This window comes from Phacochoerus africanus, chromosome 16 (assembly GCF_016906955.1).
Source record: "Phacochoerus africanus isolate WHEZ1 chromosome 16, ROS_Pafr_v1, whole genome shotgun sequence".
In the NCBI taxonomy this organism is placed as follows: domain Eukaryota; kingdom Metazoa; phylum Chordata; class Mammalia; order Artiodactyla; family Suidae; genus Phacochoerus; species Phacochoerus africanus.
Window position 1 is genome coordinate 55,770,892 of NC_062559.1, and position 25,746 is coordinate 55,796,637.

The 25,746-nt window shown below is 63.2% G+C and overlaps 1 protein-coding gene across 1 annotated transcript in view; it reads left to right on the forward strand.

Moving 5' to 3' along the window:
• Positions 1-25,746, forward strand: part of LOC125117669 (SCO-spondin-like) — a 55,627-nt gene that overhangs the window by 22,294 nt on the left and 7,587 nt on the right. The window contains exons 42-88 of the mRNA XM_047763701.1: positions 59-197; positions 705-777; positions 1,495-1,552; positions 3,054-3,208; positions 3,504-3,669; positions 5,110-5,289; positions 5,371-5,535; positions 6,150-6,329; positions 6,421-6,543; positions 6,693-6,822; positions 6,926-7,051; positions 7,239-7,333; positions 8,125-8,304; positions 8,637-8,795; positions 9,087-9,339; positions 10,335-10,381; positions 10,564-10,734; positions 11,032-11,163; positions 11,405-11,550; positions 12,778-12,872; positions 13,514-13,566; positions 13,761-13,952; positions 14,056-14,226; positions 14,350-14,429; positions 14,851-15,020; positions 15,583-15,629; positions 15,742-15,933; positions 16,027-16,197; positions 16,459-16,659; positions 16,964-17,060; positions 17,165-17,364; positions 17,736-17,902; positions 18,425-18,585; positions 18,801-19,024; positions 19,626-19,667; positions 19,823-19,978; positions 20,479-20,688; positions 20,817-20,984; positions 21,783-21,914; positions 22,026-22,272; positions 22,542-22,694; positions 22,775-22,821; positions 23,021-23,365; positions 23,996-24,163; positions 24,764-24,894; positions 25,110-25,234; positions 25,483-25,529. Coding sequence (XP_047619657.1) covers positions 59-197; positions 705-777; positions 1,495-1,552; positions 3,054-3,208; positions 3,504-3,669; positions 5,110-5,289; positions 5,371-5,535; positions 6,150-6,329; positions 6,421-6,543; positions 6,693-6,822; positions 6,926-7,051; positions 7,239-7,333; positions 8,125-8,304; positions 8,637-8,795; positions 9,087-9,339; positions 10,335-10,381; positions 10,564-10,734; positions 11,032-11,163; positions 11,405-11,550; positions 12,778-12,872; positions 13,514-13,566; positions 13,761-13,952; positions 14,056-14,226; positions 14,350-14,429; positions 14,851-15,020; positions 15,583-15,629; positions 15,742-15,933; positions 16,027-16,197; positions 16,459-16,659; positions 16,964-17,060; positions 17,165-17,364; positions 17,736-17,902; positions 18,425-18,585; positions 18,801-19,024; positions 19,626-19,667; positions 19,823-19,978; positions 20,479-20,688; positions 20,817-20,984; positions 21,783-21,914; positions 22,026-22,272; positions 22,542-22,694; positions 22,775-22,821; positions 23,021-23,365; positions 23,996-24,163; positions 24,764-24,894; positions 25,110-25,234; positions 25,483-25,529 — 6,870 coding nt within the window. The remainder of the gene's footprint in view (positions 1-58; positions 198-704; positions 778-1,494; positions 1,553-3,053; positions 3,209-3,503; positions 3,670-5,109; positions 5,290-5,370; positions 5,536-6,149; positions 6,330-6,420; positions 6,544-6,692; positions 6,823-6,925; positions 7,052-7,238; positions 7,334-8,124; positions 8,305-8,636; positions 8,796-9,086; positions 9,340-10,334; positions 10,382-10,563; positions 10,735-11,031; positions 11,164-11,404; positions 11,551-12,777; positions 12,873-13,513; positions 13,567-13,760; positions 13,953-14,055; positions 14,227-14,349; positions 14,430-14,850; positions 15,021-15,582; positions 15,630-15,741; positions 15,934-16,026; positions 16,198-16,458; positions 16,660-16,963; positions 17,061-17,164; positions 17,365-17,735; positions 17,903-18,424; positions 18,586-18,800; positions 19,025-19,625; positions 19,668-19,822; positions 19,979-20,478; positions 20,689-20,816; positions 20,985-21,782; positions 21,915-22,025; positions 22,273-22,541; positions 22,695-22,774; positions 22,822-23,020; positions 23,366-23,995; positions 24,164-24,763; positions 24,895-25,109; positions 25,235-25,482; positions 25,530-25,746) is intronic.

The following is a 25,746-nucleotide window of genomic DNA, read 5'->3' on the forward strand; positions in this document are numbered from 1 at the left end:
AAGGAGGGACAGGCAGGAGCCCTCAGCCCTCCCCTCCACCTGTGTCCCCCACCACCAGCACCTGCCTGCCCGGGGGCTGGGCACCGCTGTGCCAGTGGTTCGTGTGTCCTGAGAGGGACCCTGTGTGATGGTGTGGAAGATTGCGAGGATGGCTCCGATGAGGAGGGCTGTGTGCCCCCGCCCACGGGCACTGCCAGGTATGGGGTGCCTGCTGCCCAGCTTAGCCTTGGAGGGTCAGCCTGGTGGGAGGCGTCCTGTACCACCTTCACCCTGAGTACCGGTGGGGCCATGAGCTGAGTTGCTGCAGCCGGGCGCCTTCGGCAGCCCCTTCTCACCACGCAGACCCAGGACTCTATGCCATCTTCCTGGAGGTCAGTGGTTCTCGAAGCATGGCCCCTGGACCAGCAGCATCAGTATCCCCTGGAAGTTGCTAGCAATGCTGATTCTCTGGCCCTGGCCCAGACAGGCTGAGGCAGAGGCTGTGGGGGTGGGGCCCAGCCATCTGGTTAACAAATCTTTCAGCAGATTCTAACTCTCAGAGCTGCCGTGGAGGGTATCCCCTTGTCTAGTCTTTGCAGGCAGAGCCCCTCAAGTCCCCCTGCCCCGGTCCTGCCCCCACCCACCCACCCAAAGATGGCCCCCTGCCTGGATGGGGCTGTGAAGCCAGGAGGCCCTGGATCCCCCTTGGTTATCTTTGTTCTCAGAGTCCAGTCCACAGCCCGGACCCCGGCCCTTTACCACACCCAGCCTGGATGGCTGCACCCCCAGCCCATGGAGGTGAGTGGGGAGACATGGGCTGGCAGGTGGGGTGCAGGGCCCAGGGAGCCCCAGCATCTCGGAGTCTCTGCAGGCCAGGCCGGCCCCCTTTCTGCATGCGGTCAGCCTGCATCGCCTCCCTGTGTGTCCCTGGTAGAGCTCTCTCGGTCAGGCCTTCAGCCTTGAGCCTTGCGGGGGGGGGGGGGGGGGGGGTGGAGTGACCAGCCTGGTGCTGGCCTGGGGCCATGGGGACAGCCAGAGGTGCGGGGAGCACAAGGCAAGTGCCTGGCCTGAAGGAGTTTGGACGATGGGAAAGGCCTAGGCCCCACAGGGCAGGCACCAGGACATCGGGTGCTCAGGGATAGGAAAATCCCCAGAGGCTTCCTGGAAGAGGTTTGGAGAATGGGGGGCATCTGCAATGTAGTGAGCACTGGAGAACGGAGGGGAGAGTGACCACAGCATTCAGGCACAGTCGTGTGTCCTGGGGGGTGACGGGGGGTTGGGACAAAAGCCGAAGTGGACCACAAGGAGAACAGCCCCCAAGCTCCTGGTGCCAGGGGGTCCTGAGCCCTGAGCTGTTGCTGATTCAGCAGGCTCCACACCCCAGCTCTGCCCTGCACCGGGGGGCGGGGGCAGGGTTGTGGGACCCCAGTGCATCCCCGTGGGACCAAGAGACCCATGCCCAGACACCAGGTGGGCTCCCAGCTGCGTGGGCAGCTGAGCCCCCTCCCTCCACAGGGTCTGGCAGAGACTGAGCGCTGGCATCCCGGGCAGGGGTCACCCGTGCCCCCCACAGGTATGTGCCCCAACTCCAGGCCCCCTTCCCAGCCCCCACCCTGCCTGTTCTTCCCAAGCAAGGGGCTGTTAGTCAGAATTAGTCTTCTGACCCTCTCTCGTCCCTCACCCGAGTGGGGTCAGCTCGGGGAGGGAGACACGGGTGCCGTGGACACCTTGGCCAGATCCTGCCCCTGCCCACCACCCTGGATTCCAGGGTTCAAGGCTCCTGGCCGGTCCCCAGGGCTGAGCCTGCGCCCTGCAGTGTGGCTGCCTCCCCAGAGCCCTGGCTCGCCTCCCCGGGCTGTGGGGTGGGGCCTGGCCCCCCATGCCCTCTGCTCACCCCTTCCCACAGCAGGCGCCCCAGTCACCAGCAGCAAATGTTTCTAAGTGGGTGCGGGAAGCCAGGGTCACTAAGTGAGCACGTCCCTAAATAGGGCAAGGAGGGGGCTCCCTGCGGCTGTGTGCCAGCCCCCAGGCTGCCTGGTCCTTCATCTGCCCCTGAGCCCCAGGACAGCCATCTTCACAGAGGCGGCCGGCAAGTGAAGGCGGGACAGCTGGGTGTGTCCTGGCGCCGACCTTCTCCCTTGGGACGTGGTGGCCCGTCTCAGGTCCCCTCTGTGAGACCCGGAGCTTGGAGACCACCTGTGTGGTCCCTTCCCGCACGTTCTGAGGAAGCTGCTGGGGCCAGGCTAACACGCTCCTCTGTCTTTTGTAAAACGCACATGAAGCCACTTGTACCCTCGCTCCGGTCTGTGACACGCAGACTCATGTGGTCACACAGCGACATCTAGTCTCACTCGAAGTCTGGTTCTAGAAAAAAGGTTGCCTTTTCAACGTGAACCTCTTGTCCGAAAAATGAGAAGCTCAGCCCCGTTTTCACTATGGTGGCCAGGAGGCTCGCAGCCGGCTCGCTGTACAGCTGCAGCCACGGGCCCATCTGGGTCTGTCCTGGCACTTGCTCCTTCCAATGCTGTGTGTTTTCTGTACTTTTTCTCCCTAAACGTCTTAGTTTATAGTGAATTTGACTTGGAAGCGGCCATGTGTATCTTCCTGAGGGCAGAGTATGAATCTCAGGCAAAACGAAGCTTTTCTTCTCCTTTCAATAAAAACCACTCTTGCGCCCCTGGGACGACTGAATCCCATTTCCTTTTTCTTTTCTTTTTTTTTTTTTTCTTTTTACAACCACACCTGTGGCAAATGGATCCTGGGCTAGGGGTTGAATTGGAGCTGCAGCTGCTGGCCTGCACCTACACTGCAGCTCACAGCAATGCCAGATCCTTAATCCATTGAGTGAGGTCAGGGATTGAACCCACAGTCTCATGGACACTGTGTTGGTTCTTAACTCGTTAAATCATGGTGGGAACTCCCCATTTCCTTTTTGACCTGAAGCCCCTCCAAGGTGGGGTGTAGGCTGTCCTCACCTGCACCCCCCAGAGCCTGAGAAACCCTCTGGAGCCCATGTGGGCCTCACCTCAGGGAAGGGGATCTGACAGGCCTCCCCCCAACCCCTGCACCCACAGGAAAGGGGCCAGCAAGTCTTGTGTCCGCGTCTCCCCTGAGTCCTGAGGACTTTGTGCAGACCGCACCTGCCACCCCCACGTCCCGGCCTGAGGTGACAACCCCGAGACCCGAAATGGCAGCCGTGACGGTGCTTCCCCCACACCCAACGACGTCTGTGGCCCGTGATGGTAAGATTCCACGGCCTTCTGCCTGTCAGCCTGGGCATCCCTACAACTTCCCTGTGGGGGATGGAGGCCCTGGGAGGTCGGCTGCCCTGTTCCAGGTCACACAGCTTGAGGTCACAGATCTGGTGGGACGAGGCCCAGGGCCCAAGCCTCCTGGCACAGTTCCCTGCTTTTCTGTTCCCAAGAGAGGTAGGAAGTGAGGGCGCACCTGATGCCAGGAGGGGGCTTGGGGGCTGGGAGGTGACTGAAGGAGGAAGACGAGGGGCGGGGACGGTGCCTGGTCAGCTGGCTGTGGTGGTGCCTGCAGGACACAGCATCGCCCCAGCGCCCTTCCCACCCATGCGGTGCCGCCTGGGCCAGGTGCCCTGCAAGGTGCTGGGCTGCATGGAGCAAGAGCAGCTGTGTGACGGGAAGGAGGACTGTCTGGACGGCTCTGACGAGAGGTCCTGCGGTGAGCGCCCTGGAGGGTCTGGGGTCACATGGGTGCAATGGAAAGAGGGCTTTGGGTTTAGGGCATCCCTGCCCCCCATTTCTAGTGGTATTGGAAGGTCCTGAGCTTGAGGCAGCAGGGAATGGAAAGAAACTGAGTGGGTGAAAGCAACCAGGAATGTGCGTGACTTTGGGGATGGTGAAGAGGGGAATGGGGGAGGTCTTGGGCCTCAGCCTGTTTTATAAAACCTGTCTGGCCTTTGAGGATACTCATTTACCCACCCATTAATCCATCCATCCATTCAGCAATCCATCCACCCACCCATCCATCCATTCAGCAATCCTTTCATCCATCCATCCATTCAGCAATCCATCCATCCATCCATCCATTCATTCAGCAATCCATCCATCCATCCATCCATCCATTCAGCAATCCATCCATCCATCCACCCATCCATCCATTCAGCAATCCATCCATCCATCCATCCATTCATCCATTCAGCAATCCATCCATCCATCCATCCATCCATCCATTCATTCAGCAATCCATCCATCCATCCATCCATCCATTCAGCAATCCATCCATCCATCCACCCATCCATCCATTCAGCAATCCATCCATCCATTCATCCATTCAGCAATCCATCCATCCATCCATCCATTCATTCAGCAATCCATCCATCCATCCATCCATCCATCCATCCATCCATTCAGCAATCCATCCATCCATCCATCCATCCATTCAGCAATCCATCCATCCATCCATCCATCCATCCATTCAGCAATCCATCCATCCATCCACCCATCCATCCATTCAGCAATCCATCCATCCATCCACCCATCCATCCATTCAGCAATCCATCCATCCATCCACCCATCCATCCATTCAGCAATCCATCCATCCATCCCCCCATCCATCCATTCAGCAATCCATCCATCCATCCACCCATCCATCCATTCAGCAATCCATCCATCCATCCACCCATCCATCCATTCAGCAATCCATCCATCCATCCACCCATCCATCCATTCATCTGTCCCTCCATCCCTCCATCCATCCTTTTGAACATCATTATGCTCAAAGCCTCGTCTTCCAGTTGAGAGAAAAGGACTCAAGTGTTAACCAGTTGCAGGAAGGGGCCACCCCAGGGGGTCCTCATCAGGAAGGGGTACCTGGGGACCTAAACTGTTTTTCTAGACGCTCTAGACTGTCTCTGGACACTCCAAGAGCTGTCGACAAACAGAGAGACTGTGTGAGATGTGTGTAGACCAAAGCCCCCATGATCACACCCACACAGAGGCAAGGGAAGCTGGCACTGGGCGCGGAAGGCACCAGGAAGACAGGGAGGCCAGAGGCTTGGTCAGCAGGTTCTGTTCTTGGCACGACCTGAGGTTGGAGGGCTCAGTTTATCATTCAGCTGGAATCACGTGTGTGACCCTGTTCCCCCACCTCCGCCTGCAGCACGGGCAGGGGGCACTGTGCCCTTTACAGTGCCCACCACGGCCCTACCTGGGCTGCCGGCCTCCAGAGCCCTCTGCTCCCCGAGCCAGCTGAGCTGCCGCAGTGGGGAGTGCCTGCCCGCCGAGCGGCGCTGTGACCTGCAGCCCGACTGCCAGGACGGCTCGGATGAAGACGGCTGTGGTAGGTGCCCGGCCGTGGTGCACCTCGCGGGCCCTGCTTCCGCGTGGGTGCCCCCTGAACCCAGCCCTCCCGTCCCTGCAGTGGACTGTGGCCTGGCGCCCTGGTCAGGCTGGAGCAGCTGCAGCCACAGCTGTGGCCTGGGCCTCACCTTCCAGCGCCGGGAGCTGCAGCGGCCTCCACTGCCTGGCGGCAGCTGCCCGCCAGATCGGCTCCGCAGCCGGTCCTGCTTTGTGCGGGCCTGCCCAGGTAACGGGCGTCCCTCCCAACCTGCCCTGCCGTCCAGGTGGGACACCGCCGGGGAGATGCCCCAGCTCCGCTTTGGGACCCGGGTCAGGGCTCCAGGACTCTAGGACAGTTCCTTCCTGCTGTCCCAGCCGCGCACCACTAGAGGGCTTGTCGGAAGCCTGCTCCAAGCCCAGCCCTCTTCCTACCCCGAGCAGCGGCCGGTCCGCCTCAGAGCGAGAGTGTAAACAGGCTGTGCCTTTGGCCCCGGGCTCTGAGCCCAAGGCGCTGCAGGGCTTTTGTTCTGTGGACCCAAGGGAGTGCCCCCCTCCTCCCCGCCTCTGCCTTCCAAGGGGCTTCCCGCTCGGGGCGGCTTCAACCCCGCATCTGGCCTTCTATCTGCTGCCACCAGGGGGCGCCCTGCCCCAGGATTCCCGCCATTTCAGACCCTTTCCAAGACCGGATCCTTTGCCCCTAGAGATCTTGCTACAGGTCATCCCTTCCTAGGCTGGCCCTGAGCCACCCCGCTGGCCCCTGGCCCGGTCCTCTCTCTTTCTTGGCCCTAATCTCTCGAGCAGGGGAGCATGGCTGCACCTCCTCCGGCTCACCTGGGCCTCCTCCGTTCTTCCTTCCCGCAGTGGCTGGGGCGTGGGCTGAGTGGGAGGCCTGGGGGCCCTGCAGTGTCTCTTGCGGGGGTGGCCATCGGAGTCGCCGCCGGAGCTGTGTGGACCCCCCACCCAAGAATGGCGGCGCCCCCTGCCCTGGGGCCTCCCAAGAGGGGGCGCCCTGCAGCTTGCAGTCCTGCACAGGTGGCACAGGTAAGGGATGGGGACAAGAGTGGGGGCGGGGCCGTCGGCAGGTAGCCGGGCCTCCCGGTGCCCACCCTAACTGGTGCCCATCTCCCCCCAGACTGCGGGCTGGGCCGTGTGCATGTTAGTGAGGAAATGTGCCAGAAGGGGCTGGTGCACCCGTGCCCCCCCTCCTGCCTGGACCCGGAGGCCAACAGAAGCTGCAGCGGACACTGTCTGGAGGGTGAGGTGGACCCAGCCGGCAGGGGCGCTGTGGACAGAGCCCTGAGGGGGCGCGTGGGGCGTCCACGCTGGTCCACCAGCCCTCAGTCTCCACGTCCCCTCCCTGCTGCCCTCCACCCTGGGGGCTGAGTGCACTCCTCCCCCACCCAGGATGCCGCTGCCCGCCTGGGCTCCTCCTCCAGGACGCCCGCTGCCTGCCCCTCTCCGAGTGCCCTTGCCTTGTGGGTGAAGAGCTGCAGCAGCCAGGGCAGCCCTTCCTCCTGGACAACTGCAGCCGATGGTGAGCCGGCAGCTCCGTGGGGAGGGCCTCGGTCAGGGGATGCCCCTCCCCCCCCCCCACCCCGCAGCGTCCTGATCTCCTTGGCTTCTCCTCTCCCCCACAGCATGTGCCAGAAGGGGGCTCTGCTGTGTGAACCAGGGGGCTGCCCTATGCCCTGCGGCTGGTCAGCCTGGTCCTCCTGGGGTCCCTGCGACCGCTCCTGTGGCTCTGGCTTGAGGGCCAGGTTCAGGTGTGCAGGACGGATCCAGCAAGGGAGAGGAGGGGACTCAGTGTGGAGGGGGGAGAGCTGAGGGGCCTGCGGAGGGTGGGGGTTGGCGTGTGGGGGGTGGCCTGTGAGGGGGTGGTTGGAGGATGAAGGAGGCAGGGGTGAGAGTCAAGGAGAGGAGAGCCGGTGCCAAGCCTGCCTCTCTCCTCAGGTCCCCCTCCAACCCTCCGGCCGCTTCGGGGGGTGCCCCGTGTGAAGGCGAAAGGCAGGAGCTGCAGGCCTGTCACTTGTCGACGTGTGGGTCAGGTACATAAGCAGAAGCCCTCCGCCGTCCCCCTCCCTCCTGCAGATTCCTGTCAGAGAACATGGCAGAATCCGGGCTGTTGGTCACTCTGCGTGAGTGGTGAGCAAGGCCTCCCCATCCAAGAGCAGCCCTGGAACTGCCTTGATATGTGCACCTTTGGTGGGAAGGAGACAAAGGCCTGGGCCCAGGCCCAGGAGCAGACTGGCCTGGGGGGCTTAGGGTGTCTGGAGAGCAGGGTGTGGGCCGGCCCCTCATGCTCGCCGTGGGGGAGGGGCGGTCAGGAGCTTAGGGGCCAGGATTGTCGTCCTGTTTCCACTGCTGGGGGCCCTGGGGCAGAGCTGTCCTAGTGGAGCTCTCTTCATCTCACTGATGCCAGGATGATGGAGCAGAGGGGAGAGCAGGGGAGTCGGGGTGCAGGTGTGGGCCCCGGGGGTCCGGGCCAGGGTCTTGAGGCAGGAGAAGGAAGGAGTGGCCAGTGGAGAGCAGCTGCTGGGAGTCAGGGGACTCTTGGGTTTCCACATGGAAGCTGAAAGGACAGTTTAGAGGGCTCTGGAAGTTCTGATCTGGGAGAAAATGTGAGGGTGGTTACTGGACGTGTTGAGGTGCCACCCAGGCCCACAGGCTCAGCAGGATGCTGGGCTCTGAGAGTGAGACCTGGGCCGAACGTAGGGGCCCCCGAGGGGCAGAGCCATGACCATTCTCCCGAGTCACATGGCTTCTCAGACCTGCCCCGGGTCCCCCCGCCTCCCCGCCCTGCAGGCCCCTGTGCAGTATCCTGCCCTTTTTCTGGCAGAGCCGCTGGGCTGGACGCCCTGGACACCCTGGTCCACCTGCTCCCAGAGCTGCCTTGTCCCTGGAGGGGGCCCAGGCTGGCGCAGCCGTTCCCGGCTCTGTCCTAGCCCCAGCAACATGTCCTGCCCAGGAGAGGCCATCCAGGAGGAGCCCTGCAGCCCCCTGGTGTGCCCAGGTATGGCCCCCTCTGTCTCTGGCGTGGTGGCCTGGACACTGGGGTGGGGTGAGGAGCCGATGAGGAGAATGGCCCCTGGGGAAGGGCAGGGGTGAACCCAGCTATTGTCCAGAAGTTTCTCCCCGTCCCCAACCATAGCCCCAGGAAGCTCAATAGGGGCTTAACAGGGAGGGCCTGGCCTAAAGGAGTGTCGGGGGCAGCCCTGGCTGGGTGGATGTCGGTGGCGCTGAAGCTACAGTTAAGACACCACATGGCACCAGCACCACACAGCGCTGACCCTGTGGCCCCTGTCTTTGCTGTGTCCCTGGCCGCCGACTCACTCTTCCTGACAGTGCCCAGCATCTGGGGTCTGTGGGCCGCTTGGTCCACCTGCTCGGCCCCTTGTGATGGAGGCATTCAGACACGTGGACGCAGCTGCCCTGCCTCGGCTCCTGGGAACCCTGGGTGCCATGGACCCCACAGCCAGACGAGGGACTGCAATACGCAGCCCTGCACAGGTGCTGGGTCCCCTCCCATTCTCCTGGGGCCACGTCCAGCCAGCCCCTGGAGCTTTGACCTTTTCCCACCCCTCTTCACATGGCACTGACCTCTGCCAGATTTCCTGTGTCTCCTCCAGCCCCCACCCACTGGGGACCAGGCACCAGCTGTGCCCTGAGGGAGGGGGCTTCCTCTAGCTTCTCAGTCGCACCCACTGGCTGCCACTCGGTCACCTGCATCTCCTGCCCTTCCACCCCTCCATCTCCCTGCCCTTCCAGCTCTGCTGAGACTGGCTCCGTCTCCCCATCCAGCCCAGTGCCCAGAGGACATGGTGTTCCGCTCGGCGGAGCAGTGCCGCCAGGAGGGGGGGCCGTGCCCTCGGCTGTGCCTGGCGCAGGGTCCTGGGGTGGAGTGCTCCGGCCTCTGCAGCCCTGGCTGTACCTGCCCCCCTGGTCTCTTCCTGCACAACGCCAGTTGCCTGCCCCTCAGTCAGTGCCCCTGCCAGCTGCGTGGGCAGCTCTATGCACCAGGAGCAGTGGCCCGGCTGGACTCCTGCAACAATTGGTAGGCACCAGCATCGGGGTGAGGGCAGGGAGTGTAGGGGTTCTGGGGGTGGGCGTGCGTGACTCCCACACACACCGGGGGCGGGTTCAGCAAGCCTCCGTGCTGCCCTGCCCTGGCCCTGGGGATGGAGTGGGTGAGAGCTGTCTGGCCTGAGGGTGGGTGCCTGTAGGGACTGTCCCACTCGTTTGGCTTTTGGGGAGACGGAGGCTCAGCTGAGTGAGGCAGTTCATGATGGAGGGGTGTTCTCTGTTCTTCCAGTTACCGCTCTTTCTCTTTCCTCAGTATAACTTGCCTGGGATCCACCTGATTTTTGCTCAGAAACCTTGAAGCACCCGGCACTCTAAGCTCATACCAGACCTTGCCGCTAGAGGGCATGCTAACCGGGTCCCTCACTTTATTTTTTAAATTTTCTTTTTAAAATTTTCTTTCCGTTCATTTTCTTCTTTCTCTACCACCCATATCAACTGCCAATTCCCTCCTTCATTCTTCCTCTCCCACTGCCCCTTTCTCTTTTTCTTTTTCTCTCTTTGATTCTTTTTCTCAAAAGTCCACGTATTTGGCGAAGGGACTTTAAGACATGTACTGACGAAAAGTGAAAGGGAAGGAAGACTCATGAGAAAGACCCAGGAGACTCAAGCTGGTGTCTGTTCCTGCTGAACAGCTCCTGACTGGCCCTGAAGAGTCTCTCGAAGTCATTTCTCCACGGTGTTTAATAAATACAAATGGAATGAAAGGGTTAAAAGGGTAAAATGAGGGACACAGTGTAGCGCAGAGCCCAGGTCATCAGGGAGCGGCAGTATGGGGCGGGCGCGGGGCGGGGGGGCTTGGTCACTCCTGAACTTCACGTGGACACGGGGAGCTTGTTCTACTTCCCAGGCCTGGGTTTCTCTTCTGTGCAGTGGACACCGTGGTTCCAGCCACTTCTCCCTGGGGGCGGGTACACAGGGATCCAAGGGCAGGGCTGACCGTGGCCTCACAGGGTCCTCTCTCTGCAGCACCTGCATCTCTGCTGAGATGGTGTGCACCTCGGAGCCCTGCCCAGGTAACCCCATGCTCGGGGCCCCGGAATGGGCAGCAGTGGGTTCTTAGAGGCCCTAGGCGATGGTGACCCCTTAGTACTCAGCCCCTGCTGGCGTCGGGGGTGCCCTGGAGAAGCTGGGGTCCAGGGATGACTTGACCAGGTTTCACACATTCTGTGTCTCTTCCTGGCACCCGACCTGGCAGTGGCCTGTGGCTGGAGCCCCTGGACCCCGTGGAGTCTCTGCAGCCGCAGCTGTGATGTGGGCATTCGGCGGCGCTTCCGGGCGGGCACTGCACCCCCAGCTGCCTTCGGAGGGCCTTCATGCCAGGGTCCCAACGTGGAGGCTGAATTCTGCAGCCTGCAGCCATGCCGGGGTGAGAGCTGGGGCTGGGGGCCTCAAAACCTCCAGAGGGGAGCCAGGAACACTCCTAGTCCTGGGAGAGGTGCAAGGACCCTCCCTGGGAGATGCCACAGAGTGTGGTCCCTGGAGAGCCCTAAGGAGGGTGCCCCCTGGAGGCCAGCCCTGTTCCAGGTGGAATCCAGAATGCTCCCAGGAGGGGTGAGGTCCCTGGAGGTGGGTTGATGCTGCAGGAGCCTGGGATCCAGGGGGTGGAGTAACTGGGTGTCTGGGGGTGGGAGGCAGGGGTGCAGTGACCTGGGTGCCACCCCAGGTCCTGGCGAGGAGTGGGGCCCCTGGTCTCCGTGCTCCGTGCCCTGTGGCGGTGGCTACCGGAATCGCACCCGAGGGGGCAGCGGGCACAGCCCCGTGGACTTCTCCACCTGCGCCCTGCAGCCCTGTGCAGGTGAGGGCACCCACCCCTCCTCCTCGCCCCTCCATCCCTTCTCATCCCCACACCACCAAGGGCCCTGTCAACCCCTCCCTGTCACCCCGGGGTCCCCGCTGAGCCCTCCTCCCACCCCACTCCCGCTCCGGGCAGCCCCACGACCTCCCCAGCCATACCGGGAGCTGATGCCTCTCCCTGGTGGGAGCCTGGGGGAAAGGTGAGTGCACCTGGGCCAAGCTGTCAATCTCTGTGTCCCCAGGACCAGTGCCCGGTGTGTGTCCTCCGGGCAAGCGATGGCTGGACTGTGCCCAGGGCCCTGCCTCCTGTGCGGAGCTCAGCACCCCGAGAGGGACTGACCAGCCCTGCCATGCCGGCTGCTACTGCCTGCCCGGGATGCTCTTGTTGGTGAATATCCTCCCCCCCCACCCCCCACCTCTGAGGGGCCTGGGCAGGGGCAGAGCCAAGGGCGGGGGGCTGGAGACAGGGAGACCCAGCAGAGCTGGGATGGAGCCTTGAACTTGGGGCGTGGCTCTGCTCTGACAGCAACTAGCGGGTGATCCTGGGCCAGAGGCATTCAGGTCTGGGCCTCTGTCTTCCTGTTGGTAAAACGGTGATTGCTCTAGAAGGTCTTCAGGGTTTGTGCCGGCTTGAGCATGCTGTCCTCTTTTGTTATCACCAGTTGTTTACTGAGCTCAGTCATGGGCTGGGCTACACTGTGGGGAAGAGCAGGCTCTGTCCCCAAGGAGCCTCCAGTCTGGGGGAAGCAGACCCAGAGCCGCTCTAAGGAATACAGACCCACATGATACACAGGAAGTGAGCTCTGGCTCTGGCAGACTGGTGGGGGTGGGGCTCATGACGGTGGGCTTCCTGGAGGAGGCGGTCCTCACTTGACCATTAGAGAGCCAAGGCTCTGGAGAGCGGGGAGGCGCCACTCCTGCTGGAGGGTGGTGGAAACCCAGGCTGGTGGTGAGGGTGGTGGAGTTTGGACAGGAGCACGTGGGCCGGCGGGGAGGAACACAGAGGCACTGCTGAGCCCTGCGGCCTGGTTGACCAGACTCCAGTGAGGCGTCAGCCTGTTCCACTGGCAGCTCTGTGACCTTGGGCTGAGGATGCTCATGGCTCAGTGTCTCCACTTGTAAAACTGGGGTGATAGTGCCCCTGGGCGTCAGAGTCTGTGAGACAGTAAAGTGCTCCCCAGGGCCACCACCAGTCTGACTTCGAATCGTGTGCTGCTGGATGGGAGTGTTTTTAAATTTGAGACACTAGTCACTTCTATCCAAACCCCCTGTACACATAGTCCCATCTGATTTTGTTTTGTTTATTTTTACTCCATCCTGTATGAATCACATGTCTCACGTTTTGTTAGTGAATTTCATGGATTTGACAGAGCCGGGTTGTGTCCTGCCCTTGAGATGTGTTTTTTCTCCCAGAAATCGGGGGTCCCTGCCCTTGCCCACTGGCCCTGAACCTGATGGTGTGTGCTTCCGGATGTTGGGGGGCAGGAAGAGACTGACACTGGGAAGGGGCATCTGTGGCGCTTGCGGGTGGCACTGGAGTGGGTGCTGAGCTCTGACTGGGGGCGGAGCAGGCCAGGCCGGAAACTGGAAGGTGATAGAGGGGCTTTGGTTCCAGAACAACGTGTGTGTGCCCACCCAGGACTGCCCCTGCACCCACGGGGGTCGCCTCCACCCCCCGGGCAGTGCTGTGCGTCGTCCATGTGAGAATTGGTGAGCCCCTCCCCCTGCTATGGCCCCACGACCCCAAGGACCCCTCTGTCTCTCCTCAGTGGCTGGGAGTCTTGACCTCCCATGGGCCACAGAGACACCCCTCCCCACAGAACTTGGCTTCCCAGGGCCAAGCCCCCTCGTGCCCCACCCACGTCACCCCTGTCAATCTCCCGCTTCCTGCCCATCTCTGCTGCTGGGGCCGCGCGACCACACTGCCACACCGCCCACCGTGTGGCTTGAATACGGAGTTTATCCTCTCAGGGTTCTGGAGCCTAGAAAATCTAAGATCCCGGGGGTGGCAGGGCTGGTCCTGCTCAGGGCTGGGAGGGAGGGGCTGTCCAGGCCACTCCCGTCTTTGGGCTCTGGGCACAATGCTGCCTGGCTGTCCCCGCATGGCCGGTCCCACCCTGTGTCTTCACATGGTCTTCCTCTGTGGGAGTCTGCGCCCAAGTCTGACACCGGTCATGTCGGATCAGGGTCACCTTCATGACCCTGTTTTAACTCGATCGCGTCTGTAAAGACCCCTCTCCAAAGAAGGTCGCCTTCTGCCGTCACGTCCGCCTGTTAGGGCTTCAGCCTAGGAATTTGAGGGATGCATTAGGCCTGTAACAGCCCCCGCCCCACTGCTGCTCCTCCTCCAGCTCCTGTGTCTCTGGGCTTGTCACCAACTGCACGGCCTGGCCCTGTGAGGAGGGTAGGAAGGGGCCCTCTCCTGACTTCGCCCCTGCGGCTCCCTCTGCCCCTCCCTGGGGGCCTGTGCTGGGACTGGGGAGAGGTGGGGGCAGGGAGGAGGGCACCCCGCCCTGGGCCTCTCAGCTGGCCCCAGCCCCCAGGGCCCTCAGCCTCCACATGCTCTGTCGTCTCTGCCCCTTCTCCCGTGCACCCTAGCTCGGCCCACGTGGTCACCCTGGACCCCATGGAGCGAGTGCTCGGCCTCCTGTGGCCCTGCCCGCCGCCACCGGCACCGCTTCTGCCCCAGGCCCCCCAGTGTGGCACAGCCGCCCCCATCGGCCTCACCTCCACCTCCCTGCCCTGGCCTTGAGGCAGACGAGGAGCCCTGCCTCCTGCCAGCGTGTGACCGTGAGTCCCATGGAGCGCAGGTGTTCCTCCTCGCCCTGTGCACCGGTTGCCCCCAGCCCCAGCTAAGCTCCCCTCACCGCTCCTTCCTCTGCCACCTCCCCAGGAGCTGGAGCCTGGGGCCCTTGGGGGCCCTGGTCCAGCTGTAGCCGGAGCTGTGGGGGCGGCCTCTGGAGCCGGACCCGAGCCTGTGACCAGCCCCCGCCCCAGGGCCTGGGGGATTACTGCGAGGGGCCTCGGGCCCAGGGCGCCGCCTGCCAGGTTCTGCCCTGCCCAGGTGCCTGCCAGGGACAGGGGGGTCAAGGAGCAGAGGTGGGACAACTGCAGGGAGCCTTAGGGGGGAGCAGGCCAGGGTGGGTGACCCACTCAGCTCTCAGCCCATCCTGTCCCCTCCCCACAGTGACCAACTGCAGCGCCATTGAGGGCGCCGAATACAGCCCCTGTGGCCCTCCCTGTCCTCGCTCCTGTGACGACCTCGTGGTCAGTCTGGGCTCCTAGGGGTTACTCTGCTGGATGGCAGGGCGTGGCTTTGGGGTGTGGCCTGTGGCCCCTCTGACCTGGGGCCGCCCCTGCACTAGAGGGGAGGGGCAGGGTCAGCGCCCACCAGGCTGGCTGCCCCTTGTTGGGGGTTGCCTCTGTCCCACTCACCCTCCACGGGCTTCCCGTCTGGAGGACATGCCGCCTGGGGAAGCCCTGGTGGGCTCTCCTCTCCCCTGATCCTCCCCTGGAGGAGAAGCTCTGGTGGGGACTGGGCATAAACTGCGTTTAGAACGTAGCGGCCGGGACCTGGAGCATCGCATTGTGTTCCCTCTGCCCCTCAGCCTTCTCCTTCGTGTCCCCGTCCCTCCTGGGCACCCCTTGGCCTTGCTGTCCACTAACCACTAACCCTTGCTGTCCCCAGCACTGTGTTTGGCACTGCCAGCCCGGCTGTTACTGTCCCCGGGGCCAGGTGCTGAGTGCTGATGGCGCTGTCTGCGTGCAGCCCAGCCACTGCGGCTGCCTGGACCTGCTGACGGGTGCGCGGCACCATCCGGGCACCCAGCTGGCCAGGCCCGATGGCTGTAACTACTGGTGAGGCGGGTGTGGGGGCAGGGCGCAGGGGCAGGTGCGGGGGTGAGGGTACCATGTGGACAGGGTGTAGGGGTGAGGGCACTGGGTGGACAGGGTGTGGGGGCAGATGCAGGGGTGGGGATAGGACTAGCCCACTTTGCACTGAGCTTTCCTGGTCTCGGCTGATGCACCTTGGACTCCCACGGGCTTTAAGAAGATGCGGCAGGCAGGCACCCTAACACCTGTCTGAGAGGTGGGGAAAGGGAGGCAGCCAGCTCCGTGGGTCTGGGAGACTCTGGGGGGCCGGGCTGTGTTGTGCGGGGGAAGAGGGACATTGGGGTGGTGTTCCCCTTCCCCCATCTGGCCCCCATCAGCAGCAGAGGACCTGTGATCATTCCCCCCAGGACAGAGTCCACAGGACCATGGAGAGGGCTCTGAGTGGGACAGGTAGCAGGGGCTGGAGGCCAGAGAGGGGAGCTGAGACCTCAGAGGGAAGTGGGGGTGGGTTAGCAGGGGTGTGTGTGGAGTGCACGGGTGGGACTGAGCTGCCCCTCCCTCCTGTGCCTTCCCGCCCTGTGCCCAGCACTTGCTCGGAGGGCAGGCTCACCTGCACAGATCTGCCATGCCCAGGTATGTACCAGCTCGGAGAGAGGTGAAGAAGCAGCCCGGGGTGCAGCGGGGACTGGGGCCGGGGCCGGGGGAGGGAGGGCTGCACCTCAGTACCTGCCCTTTGACCCCACAGTGCCCGGCAGCTGGTGCCCGTGGTCGGAGTGGACCATGTGCACCCAGCCCTGCCGGGGCCAGATGAGGACACGCTCCAGGGCCTGCACCTGCCCGGCTCCTCAGCATGGGGGGTCCCCATGCCCTGGCGAGGCGGGGAAGGCAGGGGTCCAGCATCAGAGGGAGCCCTGTGCCAGCACCCCTGCGTGCCCAGGTGAGGCACCCCCACTAGTTGGCTCCAATCCCAGTGGGCTGGGACCTCTTGCGCCTCTGGAGGCAGACAGCTGGTTTTGTCTTCCTGCCACAGTGGACGGATCCTGGAGCCCGTGGGGGCCGTGGTCTCCCTGTGACGTGTGCCTGGGGCAGTCCCATCGGAGCCGAGCTTGTAACTGGCCTCCCACCCCTGAGGGAGGCCGGCCCTGCCCTGGGAGCTACAGGCAGAGTCGCCTCTGCTGGGACAATTCTACCCGATGCACTGGTGAGGGCTTGGGCAGAGGTCTGGAAGGGTCCCTTTTATGGCTGGTGAGAGGCTGCCTCTAACTTTGACCTCCCGCATACACACGTGTGTGTCACTTTCTTTGGGGGACAGCCCTTAGATGGCTCACCCTGTGGAACTGGGGCAAGGTGGAAGGTCCAAGCAGGCAGTGGGGGTGGCAGGAGAGCTCGTCACCCAACAGCTGGGGTCCTCAGGCTGGACCCCCACGCAGCACCTGCCCTCTCTGCTTCCCTCCTGCTGTAGACTGTGCCGGTGGCCAGGCTCTTCTTCCCTGTGGGCAGCCCTGCCCCCGCTCCTGCCAGGACCTGTCCTCTGGGGTCATGTGTCAGCCAGGCCTGACGGGCTGCCAGCCCAGCTGCGGGTGCCCCCCCGGCCAGCTGTTCCAGGATGGTCGTTGTGTGTCCCCAGCCCAGTGCCGCTGCCAGTACCAGCCCAGAGCCATGGGTCAGTGTCTCCCATCCCCTCCCCCACCCGCCCCCTGAGCAGCACCTACTGGTCTCGTCCCTGCCACTCTGCCCACAGGGGCCAACCTGGGCTGCAGGACAGGGATGGGCAGCTCCTGGCCTCTCTAGCATTCCAGGCCTTCATCTCCCCCGCATCCTCCTGCATCCCTCGGCTGGTCCAGGATCTGGGTCACCGTGGGGTGGAATCCGATACAGAGCAAGCAGGGAGGTGGCTGAGCGAGAGGAGGCATTGGTGTGGTGGGCAGAGCTGTCTGAAGGGCCTGCCCCTACTCCTGTGCCCTCAGGGATCCCTGAGAACCACAGCCGGTCTGCAGGGTCTGGGCTCAGCTCCTGGGAGAGCCTGGAACCTGGGGAGGTGGTGACTGGGCCGTGTGACAACTGGTGAGCCACAGAGCCAGGGAGAGGGTGGGCTGCCTGCTGGGCAGTGGGGCCCTCGGGACAGCGGGCAGGGCCTTGTCTTCTAAAGCCTCCTTCCTTGTCCCCAGCATCTGTGCGGCTGGCATCCTGCAGTGCCAGGAGGTGCCTGACTGCCCCGGCCCTGGGGTCTGGGGCTCCTGGGGTTCCTGGGAGGACTGCAGTGTTTCGTGTGGGGGAGGGGAGCAGCTGCGCTCCCGCCGCTGTGGGCGGCCGCCCTGCCCGGGGCCTGCCCGCCAGAGCCGCTCCTGCCACACCCAGGTCTGCAGAGGTGGGTCCCAGCCGGGCTCTGCCCTGGACACTCCGACTGAGGTTTAAGTCCCATCTTGGCCTTTGACCCTGATTCACAGGTGCCCTTTGACCTCGCCCTCCCCATCCCCACGTGCCGTCTCTTACCCAGGCTGGTGATGGGCCTGGGCTGGGGAGGAGGAAGCAGGCAGGTTGGGCTGTGCCAAGGGGTGATGGAGGCTGATGCAGTGGGCGTGACACAGGCCCTGAGGGACATAGCCCAGGGAGGGTGTTGTGGGCACAACTGGGGGACATGGGGGGATGAGCATGGGGGTGACTAGAGGCGGCCGTGGGGTGGGCGCAGAAGGAGGCCGTGCGGGCCACAGCCGAGTGCTGACGTTGGTGTTGCCTCAGAGGCAGGCTGCCCAGCCGGGCGTCTGTACCGGGAGTGCCAGGCTGGCGAGGGGTGCCCCTTCTCCTGTGCCCACGTCACTCAGCAGGTGGGCTGCTTCTCCGCTGGCTGTGAGGAGGGCTGTCACTGCCCCGAGGGCACCTTCCTGCATCACTGGGCCTGTGTCCAGGTTAGAACTCGCCTTGCCAGGAGCCCAGGGTCCTGCCCTCCCTTCCCCTGTCAGCCCTCAGCCCTCACCTCTGCAGACCCTATGGCCTCCAAGGCTCCTGACTTAGAGCCGGTGACACTGAGCCCCAGGAAGGGGAAGGGACACCAGATCAGGAGACAGTCACTGGTAGAGCTAGCCTCAAATCCGGTGACCGGTTCCTAGCTGAGGCCACTTCCTCCCCTCTTGCTTCAAGCCCATCCCATCTCCAAGGCCCCCTGTTGACCCTGCTGCGTCCTGGCTAAGTGCCCTATGCAGGGAGCTGCCTGGCGGCCCGTTCAAGCCCAGAGCCTGGCACCTCTCGCGTTCGCACCTCTGGCTCAGATGCACAGACCCGCTTGCTCATGGAAATGCTCTCCTGGGCCCAGAGCCCTCACCCAGAGCCTCACCCCAACCCCTGCTGTCCTCCCCCCACCTTCTCCCCACCCTCCCTGGGCTGGCGCGGGAGGGTGGTGGCCACCACACTTTCCCCTCTGCTCCCACCAGGAGTGCCCCTGCGTACTGCCTGCCTCGCTGCCGTGGGAGCTGGGAGCTGCCAGTGCAGACCCTGGGGCTCCCCCCCCGATTCTGGGAGAGGGAGGTGAGCCCCTCGGGCCTGGAGATGAGCTGGGCTCCGGTCAGACCCTCCGTATAGGCTGCAGCAACTGGTGAGGGGGACAATGGGAGTGGGAGAGACTTGGGATCGAGGGAGGGGATTAGAGTATGAGAGGCTGGGTTGGGGGAGCCCTGGGCTGCCTCGCCCCCTCTGGACCTGGGCTGACCCTGGCTCCGTCCCCTTGCTCTTTGGGGCCAAGATATTCGCTCGCACTCCTTTCTCCTGGAGGCCCCTTGCTGGACCCTTAACCCTGCACCTTCTCCGCAGCTCCTGCGCGCATGGAAAGCTGTCCTGTTCCATGGGGGACTGCGCCAAAGCTGGTGGTGGCTTTGGTCCCTGGGGCCCCTGGGGCCTGTGCTCTCGCTCCTGTGGCGGGCTGGGCACCCGCACTCGCAGCCGACAGTGTGTGCGTCCTGCACCTGCTCCTGGCGGCCAGAGCTGCCATGGGCCTCGCCAGGACCTGGAGTACTGCCCCAGTCCTGACTGCCCAGGTGAGGGGAGGGCAAAAGAGGGGCGGAGTCCGGCTGGCCCCAGCCACTTCAGCTGGCCCTTTGTCCCTTCCTGTCTCTGGCCGTCACTAAGGCCAGCTCTGGGTCTCTCTTCCTCTCACTGTCTGGTTCTGTGTTTCTTTTCTGCTCAGGCACATTCACCCAAATTTCTGGTGCTCTTGCCAAATGCACCAAAATGTCCGTGTGTTGGGGGGTGGGGGAGTGAGGACCCTGACCTTGGAACCCAGGGACCCAGATAATGCATTTCAGCATGTGGCGAGCCCTGTAGGAGGGTGCATGTGCTAGGGAATGTCACAGGGGTTGAAAATTCTCCTAGAGGGATAGTCTAGGAGGGCTTCCTGGAGGAGGCAGTCTCTGAAGGATGGAGAGGACTCTCACAAGCGTTGGACGGGAAAGAGGCCAGGTAGCAGGCTCAGACTGAGCAAAGGCTTTGGTGCCATGAGCAAGTGCTATGCTTGGGGCTTGGAGTGTCTGGGCTGAATCGGATAGCGACAGGTCTGGAACTTGGCTGTCCGCCTCAGGCTTGATCCTGGCACACCACAGGCTGGGAGACACTTCTGAGCAGGGTTTTCCTTTGGCACAGGGGCTACAGGGTCCACGGCGGAGCCGATGACAGACCTTCCAGGTATCCCAGGCTCCTCAGGCTGTGGCCTCCGATTCCTTTCACCCCTCCTTTTGGGAAGAGCAAGCCTCAGGCCTCCTTCCCCCCCAGCCCTGCTTCTGGGGGTGGAGAGGCCAGGAGCTCAGGGCTGACTCATCAGGAGACCCTCTCCCCACCAGGCGACTGGAGCCTGTGGTCCCCGTGGTCCCCCTGCTCCAGCACCTGCACTGACCCCGCCCACCCTGCTTGGCGCAGCCGCAGCCGCCTCTGCCTGGCAAACTGCACTGGAGGAGTCACTTCCCAGTGGCGCCCCTGCAACCTGCCCTTCTGCACAGGTGTGCCTTCTGGTCTTGACCTCTGACTTTAACCTGGGTCTGGACCCTGACCATCCCCTCTAACCCCGACGTCTGCCCTCAGACAGCTCATTCTGACCCCTGGCCAGGGTCCCAACCCCAAGCTCCCTGCATCTCATACCCCTCAAGGGAATATCAGATTCTCACCTTGACGTCTGACTACGGATCTGTGGCTGACCCTGAACCCTCACCTTTCTTTGTCAACTCCAACAGTCATTGGGGAGCCCTACCAGCTCCCAGCAAATCCTCACTCTTGTGTGCCCCAAACACTCTCCCACGGTCCCATCCAAACCCCTCCGCTGCCCTGGGAGTCTGGGGCTACTCTCCCCTACAAGAGCCACACAGCAGTCAGAATTGGGTCTGAAAGGGGAACCCAGAGGTCAGGATGGGGTCATAGCTGGCCCTGGCGGAGGGGGTCGGCGCCTGAGCGGGGGCAGGGGGAGGAGGGGCTGGCTCCGGCTCAGCTTCGTCCCATTTGGCAGAGCTGCCCCTGTGCCCTGGTCCTGGCTGCGTGGCCGGGAACTGTTCCTGGACCACTTGGGCCCCATGGGAGCCGTGCTCCCGCAGCTGTGGAGTGGGCCAGCAGCGTCGCCTGCGGGCGTACCACCCCCCTGGGCCCGGTGGCCACTGGTGCCCGGACATCCTCACAGCTTACCAGGAGCGCCGCTTCTGCAACCTGCGTGCTTGCCCAGGTGAGGCGGGCTGGGGAGGACCAGGGTGTGCCCTGCCCTGGCATCAGGGCCCCTTGTGGCACTTCTGGCTCTAGTGCAGGACCCTGCCCGAGGCTCAGACCCCTTGTGTGGCCCTTCTTCCTACACAGTGCCTGGAGGCTGGTCACGCTGGAGCCCCTGGTCCTGGTGTGACCGGAGCTGCGGAGGGGGCCAATCCTTGAGGAGCCGCAGCTGCTCGAGCCCCCCACCCAAGAATGGGGGTGCCCCCTGTGTGGGGGAGAGGCACCACGCTCGGCTCTGCAATCCCATGCCCTGTGGTACGGCAGTGGTGACAGCCACCCCCGCCTCCCGGGCCTTGTCCTCTGCAAGCTCTCCCCACCGCCAGCCCTAATTCCATACCCACATCACCCTCTGACGTAGGTGGGGGACAGCCTGTTACCTCATCGGTCAGTTAAGGAAACCAAGCCCCACACGAGTGGTTGGTGGGATCTGGGCACTGGGCTAGGACCCCCAGTGACCAGGAACCCACCCACTGCCCACCCCCATCCGGGACTAGAACTCATCCTCTCAGCTTTGCTCCTGTCAAGATTTTCCAGGGGGGCTGAGGAGGACTGTCTGGAGGGTACCTGGCACCTGGGTTATGGATTGAGCCAGGAGGGTTGTAATGCCTTCTCTCCAGCCCCCAAGCTTCAGCTCCTTCTTTAGTTGGTCCTTCCAAGCTCACCAGACCCCATGGACCTGGTGACTTTAGGGCCACCACCTCTGTTAGGACACAGCCCAATGACATTCCCTTCCGTCCTTCTCTGGACGAACATACAAAGGAGCCGCATAGGTGAGAATGTCGGCTGTTAGATGCTCAGACTCAGTGCAGCTCTACAAGCATTTATTGGCTGCAGGCTGGGTGCCTGGAGCTCACAGGGAAGAGGAACTGTCACTCAGAATGTCCCAATGCCAGGGTCTCCCCAGGGCTCCATGTTTCCATGGGCAACAGCCTCGGGGAAGGAGGGGTCATACAGCTTCACAGAGGTGAGGGTGGCCCCCGATCAGGCAGGGGGAGGCTTTCTGAGCCCTGGGGTTCAGGGTGGTCCTAACTCTGGTCTTCCCTGTCTGCTCAGGGGAGGGCTGCCCAGCAGGCATGGAGGTGGTCAGCTGTGCCAACCGCTGCCCGCGCCGCTGCTCAGACCTCCAGGAGGGGATTGTATGTCAGGATGACCAGGCCTGCCAGCGGGGCTGCCGCTGTCTCCAGGGTAGGTGAGGGTAGGTGCTGCCCGGGCCCTTGAGGCCTGGCAGGACGGCTGCATGGGAAGGTGGGGGGGCCCCGGGTGCCGGTGCAGCACTGGAGGGCTGCCTCCCCGCAGGCTCCCTGGAGCAGGACGGCGGCTGCGTGCCCATTGGGCACTGCGAGTGCACTGATGCACAGGGCCAGAGCTGGGCTCCTGGGAGCCGGCACCAGGAGGCCTGCAACAACTGCACGTGCCAGGCCGGGAGGCTCTCCTGCACGGCTCAGCCCTGCCTGCCACCCGCCCATTGTGCCTGGAGCCGCTGGTCAGCCTGGAGTCCCTGCAGCCACTCATGTGGGCCCTCAGGGCAGCAGAGCCGCTTCCGGTACGTATGGGGTTGGGCCAAGCATGTGTCACCTCTCCCCACCTGGGTCCCCCTCCCTGTCACTGAGTTCCAGGATCTGCCCCCACCGGTGATTCTGTATCCACCCCGTGCTCCAGCCTCAGCTTTTGTCCCTGGTCATTTGTGCCTTTTCTTAGCCACCTCCGCACCCACCCTGGCTTTTCCCGTCGAGGGTCTCAACAGGAGCGGGAGGAGTGGTGAAGGGCTCTCTCCTCTCATCTCTCATCTGCTCGGCCCCTGACCCCACGCAGGTCTTCCACGTCGGGCTCCTGGGCCCCAGAGTGTCGGGAGGAGCAGTCCCAGAGCCAGCCCTGCCCTCAGCCCCCGTGCCCACCCCTGTGCCTGCACGGGGCCCGCCTGCGCCCCCTGGGGGACAGCTGGCGACAGGGCGAGTGCCAGCAGTGGTAAGCCCAGGGGCAGGGGCAGGGTGGCTGGTACCATCCTGCTGGACAGCAGCGTCCTTGAGTCTGGGCCCTTCCCTCAGCTCCTGCACCCCGGAGGGCATCGTATGTGAAGACGTTGAGTGTGCAGGTCTGGGGTTTCACCCCCTCCCCTCCCCGCCAGCCTCATGCCTTGTCTTCCACCTGCTCTGTGTCTGTATTTCTCTCCCGCTTGTATTTCTCAATGCCAGCACCTCCTCCCCCCCACCCATGGTGCCATGAAGCTCCCCACCGACCCTCTGCCCTTTGCTCCCCCTGACGCCTCTAACCTCTCCTGCGCCCTCCCGCAGGGCCCGGGGCCTGGACGCCATGGTCCCCCTGGTCTGGCTGCCCTGTCTCCTGTGGAGGCGGAAACCAGGTCCGCACCCGGGTCTGCATGGCTTTGGTTGCCCACCAAGAGGGACCCCGGTGCCTGGGCCCAGACACCCAGACCCAGCGCTGTGGGCAGCAGCCTTGCTGGGGGCTGCTGGACGCCTGCTCCTGGGGCCCCTGGGGGTCCTGCTCCCGCAGCTGCGGCCCAGGCCTGGCCTCCCGCTCTGGGTCCTGTCCCTGCCCGCCAGCTGAGGCTGCTGCCACCTGCAACGGTACCTTCCTCCACCTGGACACCCAGGCCTGCTACCCAGGGCCCTGCCTGGGTGAGTGTGCTCTGGAAGGGAAGTCCGCTCCCTGTTTCCCACCCTGGGGAGTTTGGAGAGTAATATGTTCTCCCGTCCTGTAGATCACCCCCCCAAAACATACCGCTATCTAACCCCTCCCAGGTTTTGCTTTTTATGGCTGAACCTGCAGCATATGGAAGTTTCCGGGCTAGGGGTTGAATCGGAGCTGCAGCTGCCGGCCTACACCACAGCCACGGCAATGTGGGATCGGAGCCATGTCCACGACCTACACCACAGCTCATGGCAACGCCAGATCCTTAACCCACTGAGCAAGGCCAGGGATGGAACCCGCCTCCTCATGGCTACTAGTCATGATCTTTCCACCGGGCCACAACAGGACCTCCCTCCCCCAAGTATTTTTCCTTTTTTTTTTTTTTTTTTTTTTTTAGTTTTTCTCTTTCTCCCACCATCAATTCTATTAAAGCCCTTTGAGGTGTGACCCTTGCTGCTGGATTACAGGGACGCCAGCCAGCCAGGACCCATGGGAATTCTTAGCTCCCTTTTGCCTTTTTCCTGTTCAGGTTGCTGGTTAGGGCAGGGATGGGAGGAGAGAGGCTGGGGAGCCCAGAGAGGCCCCGCACGGACACCTGCCTCCTGCTTGGTCCCTAGAGGAGTGTGTGTGGAGCAGCTGGAGCAGCTGGACGCGATGCTCATGCCAGGTGCTGGTCCAGCAGCGCTACCGACACCAGAGGCCAGCACGCAGAGGAGCCGGGGAGGGTCCCCCCTGCACACAGCTGGATGGCCACTTCCGGCCCTGCCTCATCGTCAACTGCTCTGGTGAGGCCCTGGGACCAAGAAGCCAGGGAGCCGGCAGGTCCCCCGGGAGCCCCCCAGCTCCTCTTGCAGTGAGCCTCAGGGTCCCCAGGACCTCAGAGCAGTTGCCCGCTCCTGCAGTGACCCTGGCCCACCCTCAGCTACCCTCTCCCTACAGCTGCTCCTCCCCCCATCCCCAAGCCTTCCCCATGTTTCCCCACTTTGCAGCCCCAGTCCCCCATGGCTTTGTTTGCCTGTGACCTTCGCCAGGCACAGTGCATCTTCCCTACTTCCTGCTCTAGCTACCCTCCGTCTCTGCCCCTCTGTCTTCCATCTGCCAGTCCCTGGAGCACCTGCCAGTGCCGGTCCCTGGACTCCATGCAGCTTCCTGGCCCTCCAAGGCCCCAAATGTCCTAACCCTTCCCCGGAGGACCCACAGGGGCCGAGGGGGCACTAGGTGGGCGACACCGATCCATCCTTAGATGCAGCAGGGGGCACCTTGCGCTTTTACCCGGTGACCCCAAGAAGATATGATGGGGCCATGCGCAGTGTGCTCTGGGCTTGGGGAGCCAAGGGTGTCTTGGGTTGCCCCGCCCCCGCCAGCCCACCTGCGTCCCCCCACAGAGGACGGCTGCACACCACCCTTCGAGTTCCAGGCCTGCGGCTCCCCCTGTGCCAGCCTCTGTGCCACACACCTGAGCCGTCAGCTCTGCCAGGACCTGCCACCCTGCCAGCCTGGTTGCTACTGCCCCCAGGTGAGGCGTGGAGCCAGGGGGGACGCCCCAGGAGGAGGGGTCTTCTGGTCGCTCTCCGCACCTCCTCCCCTCCATGATGCCCATGGCGACCCCTCTCTTCTGCATCGTTCTTCACATTCTGCCTCGTGACCATTCGCCCACCTGTACACCTGCTGTGAGCCTTAGGGTGATATGATTGCCACACAGCCCTGTCCCTGTGTCCCCCTTCTGCACAGGGACTGCTGGAGCAGGCTGGAGGCTGCATTACCCCAGAACAGTGTAATTGCCAGCACGGCTCAGGAGAAGGAGCTGGAGTGACTCTGGCCCCCGGGGACCGCCTGCAGCTGGGCTGCAAAGAGTGGTGAGTGTTGGGGGCGGGGAGGCAGTGCCAGAGCGCTGGGGCCAGGGGTCAGAACGGGGAGGGGGAGGGGTTCCCCAGGGCAGCCTGATCCCCCACAGAGATGGCCTAGCTGAACCCCACGGGCCCAGTCCCAGCCTCATCCTGTTCCACGTGAACCCAGAGCCCAGGTTACCCCTACCTGAGCCCTCTGCCCACCCCTGGGCTGGGTCCTGCCTCCCACAGACCACGCCAACCGCCCCTTCCCACAGTGAATGCTGGCGTGGGGAGCTGCAGTGCACCAGCCGGGGCTGTCAAGGTAATTCTGGGGGTGGGTGGGTGGGGTTTTTTTTATAGTTTATTTACAATGTTCTGTCAATTTCTGCTGTACACCAAAGAGACCCAGTTATACATAGATATATGTTCTTTTTTTCATATTATCTTCCATCATGTTCCTTCACAAGTAACTAGATCTAGTCCCCTGTGCTACAGAGCAGGACCTCATGACTTATCCACTCCAAACACAATAGTTTGCA